The sequence below is a fragment of the Dermacentor andersoni genome, chromosome 5 (genome assembly GCF_023375885.2).
Source record: "Dermacentor andersoni chromosome 5, qqDerAnde1_hic_scaffold, whole genome shotgun sequence".
NCBI classification, from domain to species: domain Eukaryota; kingdom Metazoa; phylum Arthropoda; class Arachnida; order Ixodida; family Ixodidae; genus Dermacentor; species Dermacentor andersoni.
This window is the reverse complement of record NC_092818.1, coordinates 185227107-185247196: the sequence shown is the minus strand read 5'-3', so window position 1 is coordinate 185247196 and position 20090 is coordinate 185227107. Positions and strand designations below refer to the sequence as shown.

At 43.6% G+C, this 20090-nt stretch overlaps 1 protein-coding gene across 1 annotated transcript in view; it reads left to right on the top strand.

Moving 5' to 3' along the window:
- LOC126531723 (uncharacterized) overlaps positions 1-7502 on the top strand; it is a 243792-nt gene extending 236290 nt beyond the window's left edge. Inside the window, exons 4-8 of the mRNA XM_050179408.2 lie at positions 378-535; positions 2547-2677; positions 5547-5756; positions 7207-7227; positions 7435-7502. Coding sequence (XP_050035365.1) covers positions 378-535; positions 2547-2677; positions 5547-5756; positions 7207-7215 — 508 coding nt within the window. The 3' untranslated portion in view covers positions 7216-7227; positions 7435-7502. The remainder of the gene's footprint in view (positions 1-377; positions 536-2546; positions 2678-5546; positions 5757-7206; positions 7228-7434) is intronic.
- The last annotated feature ends 12588 nt before the right edge of the window (positions 7503-20090 follow it).

Sequence of the window (20090 nt, the reverse complement as noted above, 5' to 3'; positions counted from 1 at the left end):
CGCATTTCCTATAATTTCATCGCCCCAGCTAGTCTTCTACCGGCCTTGAGTGTGCTTCCTTTCCCTTGGCACCCACTCTGTAACCTTAATGGCCCGCTGGTTATCTAAACTATTCAGTTATGCCCATTCGGCCATGATTGAATATATTGCAGGAAATCGAATACTAGCTTTGTTTATAAAATTGATTTGTCAGATTTGATACAAAATTGTTTGATTGGTGTTCTAAATTTCAAATGACTGAGTATTCCAGTTTCAAATCTGTTTCAGGTATTTTGTATGTTTGTTTTTCCTTTGAAGTTACAACACTTAACCGAAGCACAAAGTGCTAATGTGTGAGCTTTGTTAATTTAGTGCAATATTCTTATTTTCGATTGCAGTCCGGGCAGTGTCATCGTGGACTACTTCGTCCTGTTCTATCAGCGAGGCGGACCCGTGGACCCTATTGAACTTGCTTCGGCATTCAATTCTCAGCTTGGCACCAACGGGTCTCTAGGCGAGGAGTTCTTCCTGGATCCGACCTATACGCAGTTTGAAGGTGCGTTCTCCTTTTAGGAAAAAATAGAGGAACAATGGCACTCAAGGAACTTGATGCTAGTAAGTGCAAATTTATGAACGGGATAACCGAAGCTTCAACTCTTGTCCCTCGCTAGTCTCATAAGAACGTGCAGTACGATAATGTTGTCACTACATTGGCGGCAGAACCAGTTTGAATGAAATTTGCTGCCTAAAAAGCTATCTGCTATAGGAGACTGCTCGAAACAGATATTGATTTATACTCTAACGTGCTTATGTAAAAATTTGGCAATCGTGAAAGAATCCTTAAAGATATATTGATCAGGGTTAGGTATTTCTATATAAAAACACAACTCATATCGCAATTTTGTAAACTGCGTTTGTTGCAGCGTCTGAGAGGTATGAATATGTTTTGTTACACGCGACAGTATTGTAATTTTAAGATAGGAGTAGAGTAAAAATCACGTACGTAGCAATTTCACCTATGTAAGCTGTTAACTAATCTGTTGATTTTGTCTAGATTTGATTCTATATATTTACGCAATCTTGCGTTATACTTGAAGAGATGGTGTCACAAAAGTGTTGTAAGACAGGAGCTTGCGCATCCAGGAGCCACCTAACGAACTGTAGAGCAAAGTTCTTTAGGAGGAAAGCCCCTCGCTTCATTGCAATTACGCGAGTAGTGTGCCATTGCTAAGTAAATGATGTCGGGGTGAATATCCTTGGTCTATACTCAGTGCTTCCTCCATTCAGCGGAGGGGAGTTCCACCATTAGTATATTCCATCGGGGCTTTAGCGCCAAGTACCGTTCGCTAGGACGGATGTGTGATGTTCTATAGCTCTACCACTTTCTTTTGTGCCAAGTTTCCAAGTTAGCATCAACGCGCGCAGTGTAGCATCGGAATGACGGGAGTGTGGGAAACGGGAAAGCAGAACTGATGTGCACTTGCAGATGTAGGAGGCAATCCATGAACTTCACGGATGTGAATATGAGACGTGCTGCGCATCACACCAGCGACAATGTTAGCAGTGGAACAAAGAAGAAAGATAATGTTTATTTTCGGCTATTGGCAGCGGCGTTTGCGGAGTTTCTCTGTCGCGTGACATACACACGCATGACGCAAAAAGGAAGAGCGGTTCATTGGTGATGGCCACACGAGAAACGCCACACCGGGAGTGGCATTACTCCTGCACGGCAAAAGTACATTAGCGAAAATTTGAAATGATATAATTTCACTGCAAGAGTGGCTGTCGCGACTTACAGGCAAGTTTTACATGTCACACTTTCGCTTTTTTGCTTTCAAATGATTCCTCATTAGTGAACTTGTGGGAGTGCGTTAACCTGGGCTCCAGGTAGCCAAAGTTTATCGCGGGCCCCTCTCCACGGTGTCTCTAATAGTTCATGTGTTACTTAGTACATAAACCAGATCAATCAATCAATAATTCAATTAATTTGATTTCACTGGAGGACCTGCGCCACAAGAACTATACAGGATCTATTGAGCGACACCATTAGCAGCACGATGGGGCTTGTCGTACATTGCTTCGAAAATAGTCTTTAAGCACGAACGCCAACGACAGATGGACAGAAAGATGTTCGCATTACGGATGAGTGGCCATGCTTTCGTGAGCGCAGGAAGCACATTTTTCTAGCCAATTTTATGATGTACATTTAGTTGCATTCACAACATCGTCGTGCTGTTTATGGTAGGAACTTATAATTCCATCTGCAATGAGTACAGGCACATAACCGCTTTCCCTCTCACTGTCTCGACATTGGTGATATTTGTTACGACGGAATCACGCGTTCAATTTCCAGCTAAAACGACCTCATTGCAATACCGGTGAAAGGCACAAACACTAATGTACTGAGCATTGTGTGCATGTGTGTTGATGAACCACATACGGTCGCACTTTATCATCCAACGCCCTGCCCTAGTCACATATAATAGCCAATGTGTTGCTTTGAATGTTAAAATACGTAAAAAAACAATATTGGTTTTGATTGCTAATGCCATCTTTGTGTATCTCAGTGGTCGGCGTGGTACGGCCCAAGCCCCTGGCCTCATCCTCTGCCGAGCCACCGGTGCCGCAGTGGGCCATCGCTGTCATTGTCATCGCCACAGCATCGCTAATCTTCATCGTTCTCTTCGGAGCTGTCACGGTGAGTGTTGTGTCATCACCCCTTAAATAGAACGTGTAGTGGCACTGTGACGTCACTGACGTCTTGAATAGTTGTAGCTGAAATAGAACGTACGTGCTTGTGTGTGTCTGTGATGTCACTGGTTAGTAACTCTGTATAGCTATATAAGACGGCCACGTAAGTGTCTTGTGGTTCTTTTCCGTCGTATTGCAAGTGGCAATAAACATGTGTTCTGGCTAGTAGGCTACTGCGTACTTGGAGACACAACAGGGAGTGCAAAAACTCTTGCATCGGTAGTGTCGAGGGTAACGAGCCTGTCTTCCCGCAAAGGCGGCGCTGCCTCCTGCTGTCCTGAGCTGTATGATTGGCTTCTAAAATGAAAGATAAGTCACACGTTGATGGAATTTGACTTTCTGATGCGCAACCCTGGATTAGCTATAACTATATATATCTAAAAACGATGCGTTCATTCTCAAATATGACATCTGGTAGGTGTTATTGCTCTAGAGAGAGAGAGAGAGGAACATAGGAAGGGCAGGGATGTTAACCAGTCAAGAGTCTGGTTGGCTAGCCTACGCCTGGGAAAGGGAGAAGGGGAAGAGAGAGAAAGGAGATACAAGGTGTAGATACGTGTACGGGCAGTATACTTGAGTTAAAGCCGCTCGCGCAAACCAGACGTTCTGAGAAAGCACAAAAGCGCCTTCACTGCCTTCTGAGCCGATGATCGGTGGGGCCGGTGCTCTAGTACTGTCTGTTCACTCAGAGGACGATCATCTAATTTCCTCAGCGGGTTGGGCAAACATTGTCTTTGTGCTTGAAATTGAGAACAATGGCACAATAAGCGGTCAATGTTCTACTCGCATCCGCAAACGTCACATGGAGGACTATCAGCCATTCCAATTAGTGCTGAGTAGGCATTCGTGAAGCCAACTCCAAGCCAGAACCGACACAGAAGAGACGCTTCGCGTCGGTGCGGACCGACCGGAGGTCTGAGTTGCAGTGACTGCTGTAGTTTAACGCAGAACATGTAGGCACAGTTCAAGATTAGCATTTCGGCCACAGAGAACCTGTTTTGCATTCACAAAATAGGCGAAACACAGATAAATATTAGTGGAGTTATGCAATTGTCAAAATTTTCTCAGAGTAATGTGATATCACGGTCCCTCAAAGAAAGAAAGATTCATACCACGGGGGTCAACCTTCGTGTTTTGATTTTTGTGTGACCTATGTCTGTCCGTAAGAATACGCGTACTCGCTTTCCTAAATTTTCCACTGTAACTTAATCCGTCGTGACTATTTTTGCATTTGACGCCTGTACTTGCGCATGATACTAATCTCAGAAAGGATTATAGAAGCAACGATTTGGAGATTTCGCAAGAAGTTTCGTCCGAATTTTCGCTGAGGATATCCAGCTTCATTCAACAGCTCAGTTTTTCACTCATCTTGCCCTTGTTCTCCACTTATAAGAAGGGAGGTCTTCCAGAAGTTGCTGTTCTTCAGCACCCGGTTACGTGCGACGTTCTCAGTAACTTGATTGTCTGGTTGCCTTGTTTTCAATCTGTATCTCTTACATAAATGTTTCTTAATTATTTGCTTATTTATACCACGCGCTGTGGAATTATTTCGCTTTGCAGATGCATATCTTTTCTTACTGACCAGAGCTTAATTTTGATTATTAGGATAGCCGTCTCATCGGTAGCCTATATTCCCAGAATCTCATCATTTAATGAAAAAAAAAAAATTGGTGCCTTCTGAAAAAGCTTTAGTCCACATGGGCTCATACATATAAATCGAACTCCCACTGCTTTGGTGGGCCTTCTGGCTGCCATATTTTACAGCTCGTTTCTGAACATGCGGGCTGCGAGCCTTTCAGAATGTGCCAACTTGATACGTACACGACACCAGTCGTACGCTGAAAAAGAAAATCTTGCACCGACCAGTAAACTACCCTGGGTCCGTCCACATGCGAGACAGGCATTCCTGCGTTACGCTTTATTTTTTTTAATGAAGCTTGCCCTGTGAAATAAATGTTCACTTAACTAAAACGGTGGAGAAATTGCATGCTTTTCCTCATGCAGAAATTGCAGTAGTGCCTCCGCAAACTTATTGCTCGTGAGTCATGCTCATGCCTATAACTGTCCATCTGGTCCATATTTAGCTTGGGAGCTATTATTAACCTTTCTCCGGTAGCTTTCGTAGTCGCAGCAGGTGATGAATGTCCACTGGCCGCAGAAGCCGGAGCAGAACATTTTACGCAGTTCACTGGGCATTCAGATATTGGACCAGAGGCCTAGTGACGGAAGGTGTAAGAGCCACCGCAGGTCACATTCTCCGGAGAAAGGCTTCTTCCACCCGACAAAGCGCATTCCGTTAAGCTTGCTCTGCAGGTTGAGAACGGCTGCACATGTTTTACACATGTTTACCACCACTTTTTCGAACCGACACAGCGAATATAAACGACAACGTATTTACAAGATATATTTAGGAGTGGGATCCGGTGGAGAGGTATGAAGCGTGTGCTTCCTGCGACTCGATTTTATTTACATATGTAAACTGGGCTACGCTAGGAGATAAGGCGCTATGAGTGATGAAAATTACTGTACGGGAAATGCTGATGGACTAGCGAAAAATGAAAAACAACAAAAACAACAAATACTTTACGCAAAATGTACATGGCTTCCACTACCGCCATTTTTCATTTTACCTTGTAGTCATCCGCATATTATTACATTTGGTGATTGTATTTAATGTTATTACACACTGTATGTCTCCAGAAGTGTGTTGATTAAGCTACAGTAGACATAAATCATAACTAGTCATTATAAGACATAAATCATAAGCCATAATAAATATGTAGTCGGCGCACTTACACTTCCCTTTGCACCTGCAGATATACGGTCGCACGGCCGAACGGCGCAAGTACAACAATCGGCTGCAAGACGATGACCTGGAGAACGTGACGCCATCTCCTAGCAAGGAGTGGGAGAGCAAGCTGGCCGCGTCGTACGAGAATTTCGCCGCCGACAGCGTGTATGACACAGAGGACCTGCACTCGCCCCCACCTTCTCACGATCCGTTCCAGTACGACGACCGGTACAAGGTAACCTGTGAATGGGCCATGGGCAGCCCACATACGCTTTCAAACTCACCACGGAAGGGAGACTAATATAAATGGGAGATGTTTGCTGGGCAGCTAACCAAGCATCAAATTTGAGCTGAAAGCGGTGTCGCAAATGCACACTGCACATGCACGATATCAGCCAGCGTACTCTTTCGAAGCATATCCCAGTATCGGGTTGATGCCGGTGTACTTCAGGAAAGATAAAAATTATTTTGTCTGATGGTACGTAGGGGCAGGGCTGCGCTAGGGACAAAGTACGGCTGAAATATCCAAGTGTGGTCCGTAGCGTATATCCAACGCAGTTATTAGAGCGACTCCTCGGAGTACAAAGTGGCTGCAGGAGTAGATGAATTTGTCTGTATTCTTCCGCATGTAGTGATTAACAGTGGTAGAACAAGGAATGTCTCTGAAGGCAGCGTTTAGACAAGAGGACTAGTCTTCGTGAGTCCCCTTGTCGAAACGCTGGATTCATCAACATTCCTTGTTCCAGCACTGTTAATCACTTCAAGCCTGTATTTCGCTGTGAACCTTTCCTCGTGTTTTAAGCTTCCGCATAATAGGCACGCAATGCACAAATTAAGTGCACATTTCCGGGTTTTACGCCACAACTTGCGCGGACATTGTCACCGAAAACAAGTTTGCATCTCGCCGAGAAGGCTGATCTAGAGCCCTGTTTACTTTCTGCTCTTTTTATGTTTTGTTATGCATTATCGTTTTACTGTATTAGTTCTACACTACAATGGAGAGATCAACTTGACGTTTTCTACATTTGACACAGGGCCCTTAAAGTTAATTGTGTGTACATTTCTATTACACTACCATAGTTGTTAGTGGTTGACCTAGATTCACATTATCGCAATATTGGGAAAAAGTACACGTAAAATCGCAACCTATGTATTTGAAGCATTTAATATCGAAAATGAAAAGGAAAGTTGTCTCCGTACCAGTGTCCTCTCTATTAATATATTAAATTAGTTAACTTCTTTGAAGGGTTATAATGAATCACTATTTATCTCAGTGTCCCGTGTGTGCATTTTTTTGCTGGCTTTCTTGTTTCCTTTGGCGCATGTGCCCACATTTGTGTACACACGAACAGCGGTTAAGTAAGCTTAGTTGCAATAGGAGTGCACATGCGTTATTTATTCCTCGTACTGCGTTCGTCTCACTTTTGCGCTGGGTGCGCCCGGCATCCAATGTTCTGTTTACCAATAGGAACACCCGAGCGCAAAGTTACCACACGAATAATGGAAGGTTCAGTCGCGAGGTGACTGGTTTTGAAACCACCTTGTAGATTTGAGATTTTTATTGCCATGTCATATGTGTAGTATAGTCATTACACAAGTGTAGACGTGTTTGCGTCTTACCTGGAATATTGAATGTGCACTCTTGATGTTCATTATTATTTTTGTGATCCTTACTTTTCATGCAGTCATGGTAGGAGGATATTGAGGTAAAATTTCTTTTCATGATCTTCTTGTCTTACAAATATTTTTGCACTAAAAGGCATAAGTGAACATATGCAAAAGAAAAACCATTTTTGGTTACGAGAAACGTTCTGTGCAGTAATTATCCTACGATTTCGGAGAATGTAACAAGGATTTTCTTCTTGGGCGACTTCTTGATGCACACTTCTCCTTTGCTTTTTTTTTCACTATAGCGGAAGCAGCATCATATGCAGCTTCAGCTCGAATACCAGCAGCGCCAGCTAAAGAAGGAACAAGAACAACAACAAAAACAACAAAAACAGTTGTATCAGCAACATTGGTGGCAGCGTCAAAAGCAGCACCAGCAGCCAGCACAAGAACGCGAACTGCAAAAGCACCAAAAGCAGTGGTATCAACAACATTGGTGGCAGCGTCACAAGGAGCACGATCGACGGGAGGCACATGAACAGCAAAAGCAGCACAAGCAATTACAGCATCAACAGCAGCAACAGCAACAACAAAAGCAGAGGCATCAACAGAATTGGTGGCAGCGTGTACCATCAACACTGGAAAAGCATTGGCAGCAGCATCAAAAAGAGCAAAAGCATCAAAAGCAGCAGAAGCTTCAGAAGCAGCAGCAACAGCAACAGCAGCGATTGCAGCAACAGCACATAGATAGTGAGCGAGACCAGCAACTCAGGCGGGAACTCGAGGAGAAGGCGGCAATCGAGGCTAGTCTCAATGCTCAGGACACGTGGCGCAACAAGTGGGGCGTCCTGGTCAACAAACTACCCCTGCACGCACGCGACACGGCCTTCTGAGCAAACGCGTTCGTGCACATTTGTACAGGCTCACACAAGTCACTTGGTGGAGTGCTTCAGCCATCGCGTTTGCAAAACTCCGTGCGATTTTTCCCTCGACCAGTTACTTGGCCACTCGCAGGCATAGACATTCCATGTGAAGGAACAGGAAGAAAAAAAGAAGCATCAGAAGCTTATCATACTAGACTTACCATTGCTCAAGTATGCTACCTTCCTTTGTCGATTGAACAGAATATGTCATTCTTTTATGCAAATTATTTTTTCTTTAACTGACATTGAAACAGTGCATCCTCATGGAGTTTTGCAAGTGGCTTGGCTGAAGAGCGTCCCCCACCACGCACCTGATGCATTAGTCCTGTTTGTTGCAACACGCTCCAGGGAGCAGCTGATCGTTCCTACACCGAGGCGGTGCCACCATCCCTCTTGTCGCCTGCCTTATGCACTCATGAATACTCATGGGACCTCTTGCTGCCCTCTTAAGGTCCCGCCAGTAACCCAGCAACACACTTTTGCACTGAAGCAGTCGTTATATTCATTTTTAGGCATGAAAGACATAGAAAGGAGTGCAATTGTGAATAGGGTTAAATATTATTGTAGGGTTTTTGCCTGATGTAGCTAGTGGTAATTGCCTACTTACCAATGCTTTCTTTTTTGTTTTTATTCGTTGATATTTGCTATCTACTTGGTATGAACTGAAACAGCGAAAAAAATGAGCTCTCCGTGTACAATGTATTTTTTCCAGCACTCGTAACGCGGACATTAGTGTTAAAAACATGTGTTCAAGGTTGCTGTCACCAATCTAGTTAACTTATATAAGTACTGTACACTTCCGCTGCACTGAGAATGCTGCACTGAGAAAGCTGATTTGTAGCGATTAGCCAGCCCTGCAGCTATAAAAAGAATTCATGTGCTACCTCGGGCACAGAGCCCCGCTTTCAGAGGACTCATTGCGCTTGCCGCCGACATACCCTGGTGAAAGACTTCTCGGCAGCCTTTCGGCTCTAATTGTCTCTTGTATGGCCTAGAGGGCATGCTTTGATTGACTTTGCTTGGTAGAGTACTGCTACACGTCCAGGGGCGGGGGGGGGGGGGGGTCTGTTGACAATGAAAGATATGGCTTAAAGTCGTCGCCCAGGATTGACAGAATCTGCTCGAGGAGCAGCAGTGCTCCTCATATTTCTAAATATTGTAGGTGCAGGCGGAATGGCCTTCGCAGCTTCATTTTCACGCGAGTACCCACCAACGTATCTCACGTCAGTGCCAGTGCTCCAAAAATCTTTGGTCTGCTGGAGAGCACCATACTCAAGAAGAAATCACAGTATGCGTCAGCTCTTACTCTATTATGGGCACATGTCTTTTTGTAGCTGATTTATTAGACTATTATATCTTTATTGGCACACAAGTCGTAGAAGTAGTTTTTTTGATCAAACAATATATTTGAAAATTTTAAGACTACAATGAAAAAGAACTGAATGTGTCCTTGTTTCTCCGAGTTTTCTCTTCCATTATCTTTAGCGTTGTGACCACGGCTGTTCAGTAATAGCAGACTGTGTGTTACGCCAACTGGTCGTCGTACGTCAATTTTATACGCAGTAGGAGAGAGCATAACTGAGATCTAAGACAGGGACGGTCACTTCGTAACTTATGCCGCTGACTCTAGCATACTAAGGATAATGTTGCAAAAAGTGAACGTAAAGGACCAACGAACCAAAACAACGTTATTTATGCCAACTATCTTTCCTTCCGCATAGCTTCTGCGCCATATTACTTCACAAATGCATCCAACTAGCTGAAACCAAGCTTTTGTTACTGAGTTTAGCTTTTAGTGAAAGTTCTCTAAATATAAAAAGAAAGTTGGCTTTTGAGAAATTTTGCTTTGAAACAAGAAGCTAATCACTCACGAGTGTTTCAAATAGCCTCAGGTCTTACACCAATCTGTTGCTTTCTGGGCACAGTACATAATTTTTTATTATCTTCAAGTCTCATCGGAGCGCCTAACATTGCGTGGAATTTGTTTCCTATCGCCTAGTCGCTTGTGTTAGGACATTATACTCGCCTCCACCGTTTCTCTTTTTTTATTTTTAAATTGCGGTAGGGGCATGTCTCTTTCATGAGGCAATTGTTTTCCCTTTTTGGCATGAATGTCGTTGAAATACAGGATAAGGTGCGTACCGTCCCCTGCGCATGCGCATTCCGCCTGCAGCTGCAACATTTTATATAAAGGCAACCTAATTTTCGAACCATATTATGTTTAGCTTTGGGAGATTGACGTCACTAATAAAAGCAACGCTCGGTATGGGTTAACAATTACTATAGAATTTTTCGCCTATTTCCCGACTGGAGTATGAAAGGGAACATTCTGTTGGTATTTATGGCGTTCAACTGATTCACATACGTGGTGAGGAGACATAATGCCTACGAAACGTCTATATTGGCGCGGACAGACGCTTCACAAACAGGAGTAACTGATAATTAAGTTTGCGTGATGTAGGCTCAGCCCATTCCTATCAGTGAAGTTACAAAAGTTAAAGCATCCACCAGTCTTTATCGTTCTGCTATGGTGCGAATCTTAAAGTTGTAATGGACGTGTAGCCAGTGCTCTATGATGTGCGCGTAATGCTTAATGTAAAAAGCAAGAGGAATCAACCACGCATTTTGCCAGGACCATGCTATGCAGGCGGAATGAAGGCCCTTGTTCAGTCATCACGTACCTTCGCTGCCTGCAAAACTGGATAATCTGCGTGGCATATTGTGAGTTACAATCAAGACATCACCCCTTGTAACAGCAGGTGTGTTTTAGCTATTTATATCTCATTCTTTCATAGCAAGTGTTCTAATGACTTCAGCGCTCGTTCGTCCAGTTAACACATTACGCCTCATAAATGCTTTGTACAGCCACTATAGCATGTAGTAATCATGTATGCCGAGATCTCAAGGCAGGAAGGTGCTACTACCACCCTTGAGTCTATTTTTGCATGAGCCATGCTATTTATTGCTCTATATACTTTAGCAGAGGGAGCCTCATTAGTTCACCTTGTTTGTAGTTTATCTTATTTGACACGTCATCATCACACTCACTTGTAATACACATACAGTAGATGTTCACCAGAGAATCTAGAAAGTAGTTTTGAGATAAAACAAGTCACTGTTTCTTACCTAGAAAAGCAGAAAACATCATGATCAAGCCCTCCAAGACTCTAATAACAAAAACATCCTAGATGTATAAAAAGATACATATTTTCCTATTTACTGCTAGAAAACAGAAAGTTGTATACAAGCTTCGGCTAACCGAACATTTCCGAGCGTAGTAATCCCGTACGCAATTTTCTCCCCTATTTTTTCTCTGAAAAATATGTTTACATCACTTTAAAAATACCCTATTCACATTCATCGTTACACAGTCCGAAATGCATTCTTTAGCATTTATGCTTTTTTTTTGTCTCTAGACAAAAATGACCCTTGAAAGATAAGAACTAGCCGTTGACAGTGATAACTTGAACCCTATACAACCAAAATTGCACAGGTATGTCTAGAGGATGCCGTGACATCTGTCATACCCTTTACGCTGATAGCAGGCCACTGTGAGATCAGTAAGTCATCTGCAATTAGTGTTTCTCATGTCCTGCTGTGGCAGAAGAATGTAGTGCCACTCAATACCAAAATATATATTTCTGACACAAAGTGTCGGCCAACTGGCTCAGTTACTGGAATCACAGCGCGAATGTGTTAGCTTTCTCTGACTAGACTGTAGTGACTGCTTAAATCTTGCAATGGAGAGCGTGGTTTCGTCCAACTAACCCTCAAGGAACCTTCATTCAGCTAGTCAGGATGGGTCAAGTGGTTACTGTTTTAACTGCACTCTAGATTTTCGTTTATATTTATGTGTGCCTCAAATTTCTGTACATTGCCAAGTAAACGCCTGTACATTTTTTTCGTAATTATTGTATATTTATTGAACAGGTGCAAAGCAATGTACCTACATCTCTTGCTTTCTTGTAGCGCTCAACATATGTCGTGTTGATTCTCGTTTTGTGAGCTGTTGTAACGTTCACTAACCAAGATGTTATCCATAAGAAATATTTTTTAATGATTGACAGATTTTTAGGGCAGCAGCAGAATGACAAATGTTATGTTTTTCTACAAATATCCGGTTAAAAAATAATTAGGGCCAAAAGGTTCCAAGGTGATTCAATTACTGCCGATTAAGTACAGCGATTCACAAAATTTAAACAATTTCGAATAGAAATGACCGTTTCTTCTGGTGTACGTCTTGGTTAGCGCCAACTGGAGGGCTTTGTTGAGAATTTTTTGTGCAGACACCAATATGTAGTCAACTTAGTGCAGAACTGTGCGTGTACATTGACTTACATGCTTAACTTCTAAGTCACCTCCACTTACTTCTACAGCACGTGTTCTTGTTTGCAATCGTTATGTACGGGTGTCACCAGATCAAACAACAGAACAGAAATGCGCGGAATAATTTGCAACCGAACAAAATGAATGTGGAATTAAATTTTTATCCACGTAACAACGCTATATACTTTCTGCACTATATATTTAGAGCATTGAGCTTATTGTACATGAAAGGGAAATGTTGATTCGAAGGGCGTATTGCGCAGCAGTAGCACCGCCAGCCGGAAGTTGATTGACTTTACATGAAAAGATGCGTCATGTTATTGACAGCTACCCGGGCAACTAAAAATGTTGTTGAGGAGCGATAAACAAGAAGTCCATTTGTCACATCTAATGCGTGAAGCGGTGGTACGTTAAGCGCCTCCACATCCATTGTTAGAGCTTGACAGTAGAAGACGCAACTCACTGTTTAGAAATTCTTGGCATATGTTGGTCAACATTTTCTCTGTTGACAAAATAAAACAAAAAGTGTAGTTACATCACATTGAAACAAAAAAGAACGATCATATCACACTCATGCTTGCGCGGGCTATTTTTGTGCGCGTGTATAGATGATATTGTCACCACGTGACCACACTGTTACAGTTTAAATCCTGTCTTATTTACAGCAGACACAACTATTAAGCCTGAATAAGTCTAGTCTCACTCACACAAAAGCCTCTCGTATGTAGCCCTGTAGGTGACGGCACAAGGCCTGCAAGTGGAACACTACGGACGCAACCTAGTTTTCTGCCTTGCACCTTCCAGCTTTGACTTCTCGCACACAGCAGTGTCACACTGCTTTCGGAATTCGAGTTGTGCCATCGATACCGTTGTTCCTCTTTGCAGCTTGGAAACACGATGTGAAGAGCAGAGGTCTTTTGAAGTCACGCGTTGAATTTGTGTTTTTGTACCACACGCTTACTTTTTCTCAAATATATATGCTGCTTCCGACAATGTCGCTGCCCTCGTGTGTGCTTTATTTTCGCCTTTGATTGTGCACAGCCTTTCGGGATAGGGCTTAAACTCCAAATTTTATTCAGCTACAAAAAGTGTGATCTTCTGCGTCGGTAAGGCTGTGCAGTGAAAATGTCGCTTACGAAATACGAACAGCTAAAACAGCAGTCGCAAACAAAACTGATTGAGCCAGAATAGGCATATGATGACACCAACAGTTCAACGTTTATTTTTAAACGCATTTTCGATTATCCGCAATTAACCGAATGTACAGAAAAGTTGCTTTCTACGATTCGCTTTCTACGGCAGAGTACAAACTCACTCATAATATCTTCCTACGCAAGCAGATAAAAGGTAATCAATGACCATGCGTTTCTGCCAAATTTTACTGCGTGGCTTAACCTAAAATAATTGGTTATTAAAAGGCGTACGGCAAGCTCAAAGGTTGGTGTGAATTTTAATGGTGCAATAAAACAACAATTTCATTGTGCTTCAGCATGTCGCATGTCTATACGATTGTTGGTTATTGCTTCCAGCCACACTGAGCAAGACTGCGTCTTACATGCAGCGAGTACGTTCGCATTAGCCGTCCGTCACCCTAGGAAGAAGCAGACTAGATGTGTCCGTAAGTAGAGCAGGCAGAATGCGACCGGCCCTATAATACGTTAAGCGTAACGAAAGAATGATATCTGTGCGGACAGCTAAAGCGTAGCGGGCTGACCTCGGGAGAATATTAAACACTGATTTTTACTTATCTGATTTAAAACAGTTACTAAAGATAAATGGATAATATATTCATAGCCTAATATTGCGGGAACCCGCCGTGGTTGCTCAGTGGCTATGGTGTTAGGCTGCTGAGCACGAGGTCGCGGGATCGAATCCCGGCCACGGCGGCCGCATTTCGATGGGGGCGAAATGCGAAAACACCCGTGTGCTTAGATTTCGGTGCACGTTAAAGAACCCCATGTGGTCGAAATTTCCGGAGTCCTCCACTACGGCGTGCCTCATAATCAGAAAGTGGTTTTGGCACGTAAAACCCCATAATTAATTTAATTTCTTTTAATATTGCGGGAAAGTTTGCAGAAGTCGAGGGAAAATTTTTTTATGATAACATATATAGATTGACTGCTTTGCCTGCCTTCCCATCAAGGCGGACCCTTTAGAGGAAGACAACACCCCTGTTGTCACGGCTTACACCGCAGCTGTGAAACGTGATCCCTACTTGCGCAAGGTTGCCATGACGTTGCCACAAACGGGGAAAAAGGAAAAAAAGGGGTAGACGGCGCGAAGGGTCACATATTAAGTCGTTCTGCTTTCGTGGTCTCGGTGATCAATCGCAGCCCATGGTAGCGAAAGAAAAGTTGCCGGAGAGTGCTTGGTATACCTAGCAAATACTATTGCCTCTACTTTTCTTCCGTATTTTTAAATTTTTTGCTGAGATAGTAGGCCGTACGCGGCAACAGCTTTGCCATTGCCTCTGATGCGAAACAATGTTATGAACATGAGCTAATCCAATGAGAAGGATCTGTTCTTTACGGGCGCACTAGTGCATGGTCGTCCTAAAGCTCTGATTTTTTTACCGCATAACTCTCAAAGGCACGCAAGTGTGTTTTAACATTATGTCCTTGCTTTCATCGTTTACACCACTGAAGTACCAAGTCAAAGAAGAGTTCTCACATGCTCAGCTACTTCTCCGTCCATCTTTTGACGTTTAACTTCGCGCTTTTCGTGGCTATGCGCCACTAATATTCGTGGGAAAGGTTAGAGCGGCTATTTTTTCACCGTCGCATTCACTTAAATTGTGTACTTGCACAAATTTAGAACCATCTGAACGTCTGTGGTGTAACCAACGAGAGTTTCAATGATGTGAATCTAAGACAAAATAAAAACTCTTGCATGGGTGATGAGCGGATGTTGCCAGGTTGTTCTATGGTCCTATGGGCCTATGGTTCTATGGTCCGCAAACAAAAGGCTCTACTTGGATAAGACTTTCCAAGAATGAAAGAGACGTTAAGTTTGTTACTGTTCCTGGCGAATGAAAATTTAACACCTGACGAGTAGTCAAGTTGGGTAGATACTTGGCACGTAGTCAAATATGTGGCAACTCTTCAAATGACAGGAAAGTTGCTGTCGCTAATGACGTCCTTATTGTTGATTTCAGTGTGCTATCTATAATAATGGTGTAATTATCAACTCTATACGGAGCGAAGTTTTAGTGACAACGGTATTGTGAGAATCATCTCGAAGAATAACAATTCTAAAGCAGCGCTTATGTTAACTTTTCTAGCGTCCATATCCGTTAATTGTCGCTGCTTACTCTGTGTACGTACAACGTCACGCCTGCGGTTATTGAGGCTGATTGTTAATAAACTGCGCTCTTGCTTTGCGAAATATCCCAACTGGAAATATCTTCTCGCGGGAACTAAGCCGAGGCACAGTTAACTAGCTGTTGACGCTTAAAGCATCAATCGAAATTGCAATTTGCTCTCTTGCGTTTCCTCTATGTGGTCATACAGATGTTAACGGGCGAAGAATATTTTTAATCAAGCCTTCGTGCAACTGACCTGAAAGAGCAATAAAATAATATTCGAAGTGTAAGTCGCTCAATCTGAACTAGTTGGTTCATTGCTGGCAGATAAGCTGAGGCAACACTGTATAGACAAAGATTTGGGTAGTAAACAGCGTCCATGGAGGTGTTCTTCGGTCAATGTCCCTGTCATCTGCACTACCAAAGATTCTATTCACAGTGACTGTTTTCTGTCTAACATAAAAAGGAAACTTACCCGCCGCTGTAGCTCAGTGGCTATGACGTGGCGCCGCTCAGCACGAGGTCAAGGATTCGCTACCGATCGCGGCGATCACATTCCAATGGGGCTTTATGCAAGAACGCTCGTCTACCATGCAGTGGGTGCACGTCAAAGAACACTAGTTGGCCAAAATTAAACTCAAAGCGTTCGGGCCTCAGCCCGAACGCTTTGAATAGTACGTAGGCTTGGTTTACTTGCGTTAATTAATGCTGGCAAGCTGTACCGCAAAAAGCAGAGAAAAAAACCCTATATAGCCGCAGCATAGCGCTCATGGACATTCCCCAGGTCTTTCCAGTGAATGACTTGAGAAGCCGACAGATACCTGGTCAACCGCTTCTTCATGTACAATGCATAAGGGCTCCATGACATATCTCTGTCCATTATGACACCCAAGAATTTGTTATACCGTACAAATGGTATCACCTGCCCAGTGATTAATGTGCTGTAGAGCGTCATGGGCTTACGCGTGAATGCCACAAGTGCGCATTTATCTAATGAAACCTCCAGGCCTTGGTAGTGTAGGTATAGTGTAGTCTGAGTGGCAGCTTTTTGGAGCCTTGCGCGCAGCTGTAAGTGTGTCACTCCAGACGCCCAAACGCATATGTCATCCGCGTAGATTGGTAATTTAACTGTGTTTGGAAGGCGATCAAGGAGACCAGTCAGTGTGAGGTCAAACAACGTAGGGCTCAGCACGCCGCGCTGGGGTGTGCGGAGGCCAGAGCGCCCTGTGGTTTGCTGAGGAGTGTGGCCGTCCTAGGTGCTCACAAAGAAATGTCGCATAGAGAGATAACTATGTATCCATCTAAACATCCGACCACCGAGGCCTGTCTGCGAGAGCGGTGAGGATGGCTTCATGTGTAACGTTGTCGTACGCCCCTTTGACGTCGAGGAACCAAGGAGCGCACAGACGTTTACATCCTTTCTCGTGCTGAACGTAGGTAACTAGGTCGAAGGCGTTGTCCATCGATGAGTGGCCACGTCGGAAGCCTGCCATGGCATCTGGATAGATGTTGTTGTATTCCAAATACCACTCCAGGCGTCCGAGGATCATCCACTCCATCTTTGCCCGCACTGCTCGCCAATGTAATCGGGCGATACGATGAAAGCTTCAATGGAGACTTGCAAGGCTTCAGCAGCGAAACTACGCGACTAGTCTTCAATCTTGGGGGAAGTGTGCTTGTGCCAGTTAGGTAGGATTCATTATGCATTTCAAGCAGAACACTCCTCGCCCGCTTACCCAGATGACAGAGAGCTCTGTAGGAAACTCCGTCAGCTCCTGGTAAAGATGTACGTCTGCATAAAGCCAGCGCCGCCTTGAGTTCATGGATGGAAAATGTTAGATTCGAGCGGAGTTCACGTGGTGGCGGGGAGCTGATGGAATGTGACAAGTTTTTGCAAGCTGTGAGTTGCCCGGATAATCTGGCAGCGATGTCTTCTGCGACATCAGTACCTGGTCGCTCTTGGAAGAGGGCCAGAGCCTTGAATGGAGACTGCTGTATGGCTGTCGTCCTATGCCCTCGCACCGGTTCTCCATAAGTGCGATAGGGGCTTACGAGGGTCTAACGATTCACAGAAAGCAGTCCAGCGTTGGGACTCCAATTAATCTAACCGGTGCGGGATCTTCTTTTGTACGCGTCTAGCAGTCCGCGGATCGTCCATTGACTTCTTGTGTCGGTATCTACGTTGGGAACGTCGCCGGATTGCTCAAAGTCTCTCTAATTCTATATCAAATTCAGTGAATGTTGGAGAGTACTATAGAGCACGCGCATTACCTTTCAGTGTGCTCTTCATTGTGTCTTCCGAATTATGTAGTAAATTACTCTGACAGAAGTTTTCCTAACATACTGGAATTCGGGCCAGTCCACTCTTTGGATTGTATCAGTTGAGTTGGAAGAGGAAAATCCTCTGATCTTGACATACGTGGGAATATGTCTCTTTCATTCTTAGGACGTCCTATCCAAGTAGAGCCCTTTCTTTTTCGGAGCATAGAACTACGGATTGGACAAACTGTCAACATCCGCTCGTCACCCATGCAAGAGTTTTTATTTTATCTTAGATATCTTTTATTTGTGTTTTGAACTGGCTTTGTTTATTTCCTGCTATAATATTACATGTTTCTCTAATTCATATTTAGTGCACGTTTTTCTTTCTTTCACAAGCTTTTTCCTATTACACTGTTTATTTGTATTGTGTTAACGCTCCTGCGATGGTAGTTAAAGGGCTACAGTATGTAAAATAGTTGCTTTAGTGCTATAGGTGTATCAACAACAGTGCAGACCTTGTTCTTTAGATTACTGCGCTTTCCAATACGCCTTAGAAAGATTGAGCCAACCAGCCTAGCAACAAGTAATAATACGTACAAAAATATAAATGAATAAATATTTCAATTGTGCGCCTAGGTTTCAACAACTGCAAGTAGCCCTGACGTTATAAAACCTGCTGACAAGAAAAAAATAATAATTTATGTAACGCATCAAGTTAAGTTCTTAGAGCCCGGAAAGAAAGAAGAAAAAGCAATTGGAAGACAGCTGCGGAAGGAGAGCGCAGCAGTGACCCAAAAGTGATTTCCGCACCGTCTTCTACCCAATTGCAACTCCGCGTTCACGTTTGCCTAAGTGAAAGCTGCTCTTCTGCGTCTTCTTCCGGACAAACTTTAAATCCTCAGTGCCTTTCTCCTCATAGTTCAATAGAAATATATAAAGAGATAGCGCGGGTGTCACTGTGCACACCCTTAGTCCGGCAGGAGGCTAAAGCTTTTATAGATTGCGCAGGCCGGAGATTGTGGATACCGGCGGAGGCCGGAACCTCAAGGTCATCAGTGTGGAGGATTAAATAAAAAAAGAACATATGCACCGGTACCATGTACATCTTTGACACAAACTTGAAGACCGAGATTTTGAAAACTGACTTGACTTTGCCAATTGCATTTTGACGAAATGTGCAGAAGAACCGGACTTTCTCACTAGCGTGCTTTGCATGAATGAAGCTACTTTTTCCATAAACTGAAAAGTTAATCTCCAGAACGCGCACTACTGGAGTGATAGTAATTCCCACTGTCTACGGTGGCGATCTATAACGAACAGGAAATGGCAATATTCAGCGAAAAGAGAACCGCTGTTTCAATAACGTACGTAGAGTACAAACCCGTCGCATGATTAACCTGAGACTTTAAAGCAGGGAAGCTCGTAAATACCAGACACCGTAACGATAGAAAGTGTCACTATAGAATCATTAGAAGGTTCGTCATGCGATAGTATTCAACATTGGCTACTGCAGTACCTTCATTTTATCTGTACACTAACAAATGCTGGCACGCGCAGACCTATGTTTGCGTCACTTGCGTGCTTCCCGGAACCTGTAGGAAACAGTTCGTAAGGGAACGCCTTAATATGCAGTATATTGTTGTCTTTCTTCTTCTATAAAAAGTTGACTCCATCACACAGGGTAACACATTTTAGGCATTTAAAGAAGTAAGAAAAAATATTACGTGCACATTTACTCCGGCGTATGTCCCTTTACTTCACGTACTTGCAACAGCAGCAGTAGCAACAACAACAACAAAATTAGTTGACGATGGTGAAGGAGCTGCAGAAATGTTAACTTCCTACCCTGTGCCCTCAAGGCGTGGTCACGAATCGCGATGGTAATTATGAGGAAAGAATTTAAGTAATGTTGGCAGTTGTGAGGTTTGGTACCCGATCATCTTATTAAGGGAAAGTGAGAACAAAACACAACACAAAGAACGAAGTGGACGACCCACTTTGACACCTTCGTGCGGTTAAACAGTGAAACGGGGTAGCCGAGGCGTGATGCAGAGCCTTGGCTATCGGAAGGGGTGAGATAGAGAAGGGAATCATGAGTGAAGACAGAGGTTGTATCTCCAGAGATTTACGTTCTGTGTGTAGTTTATGA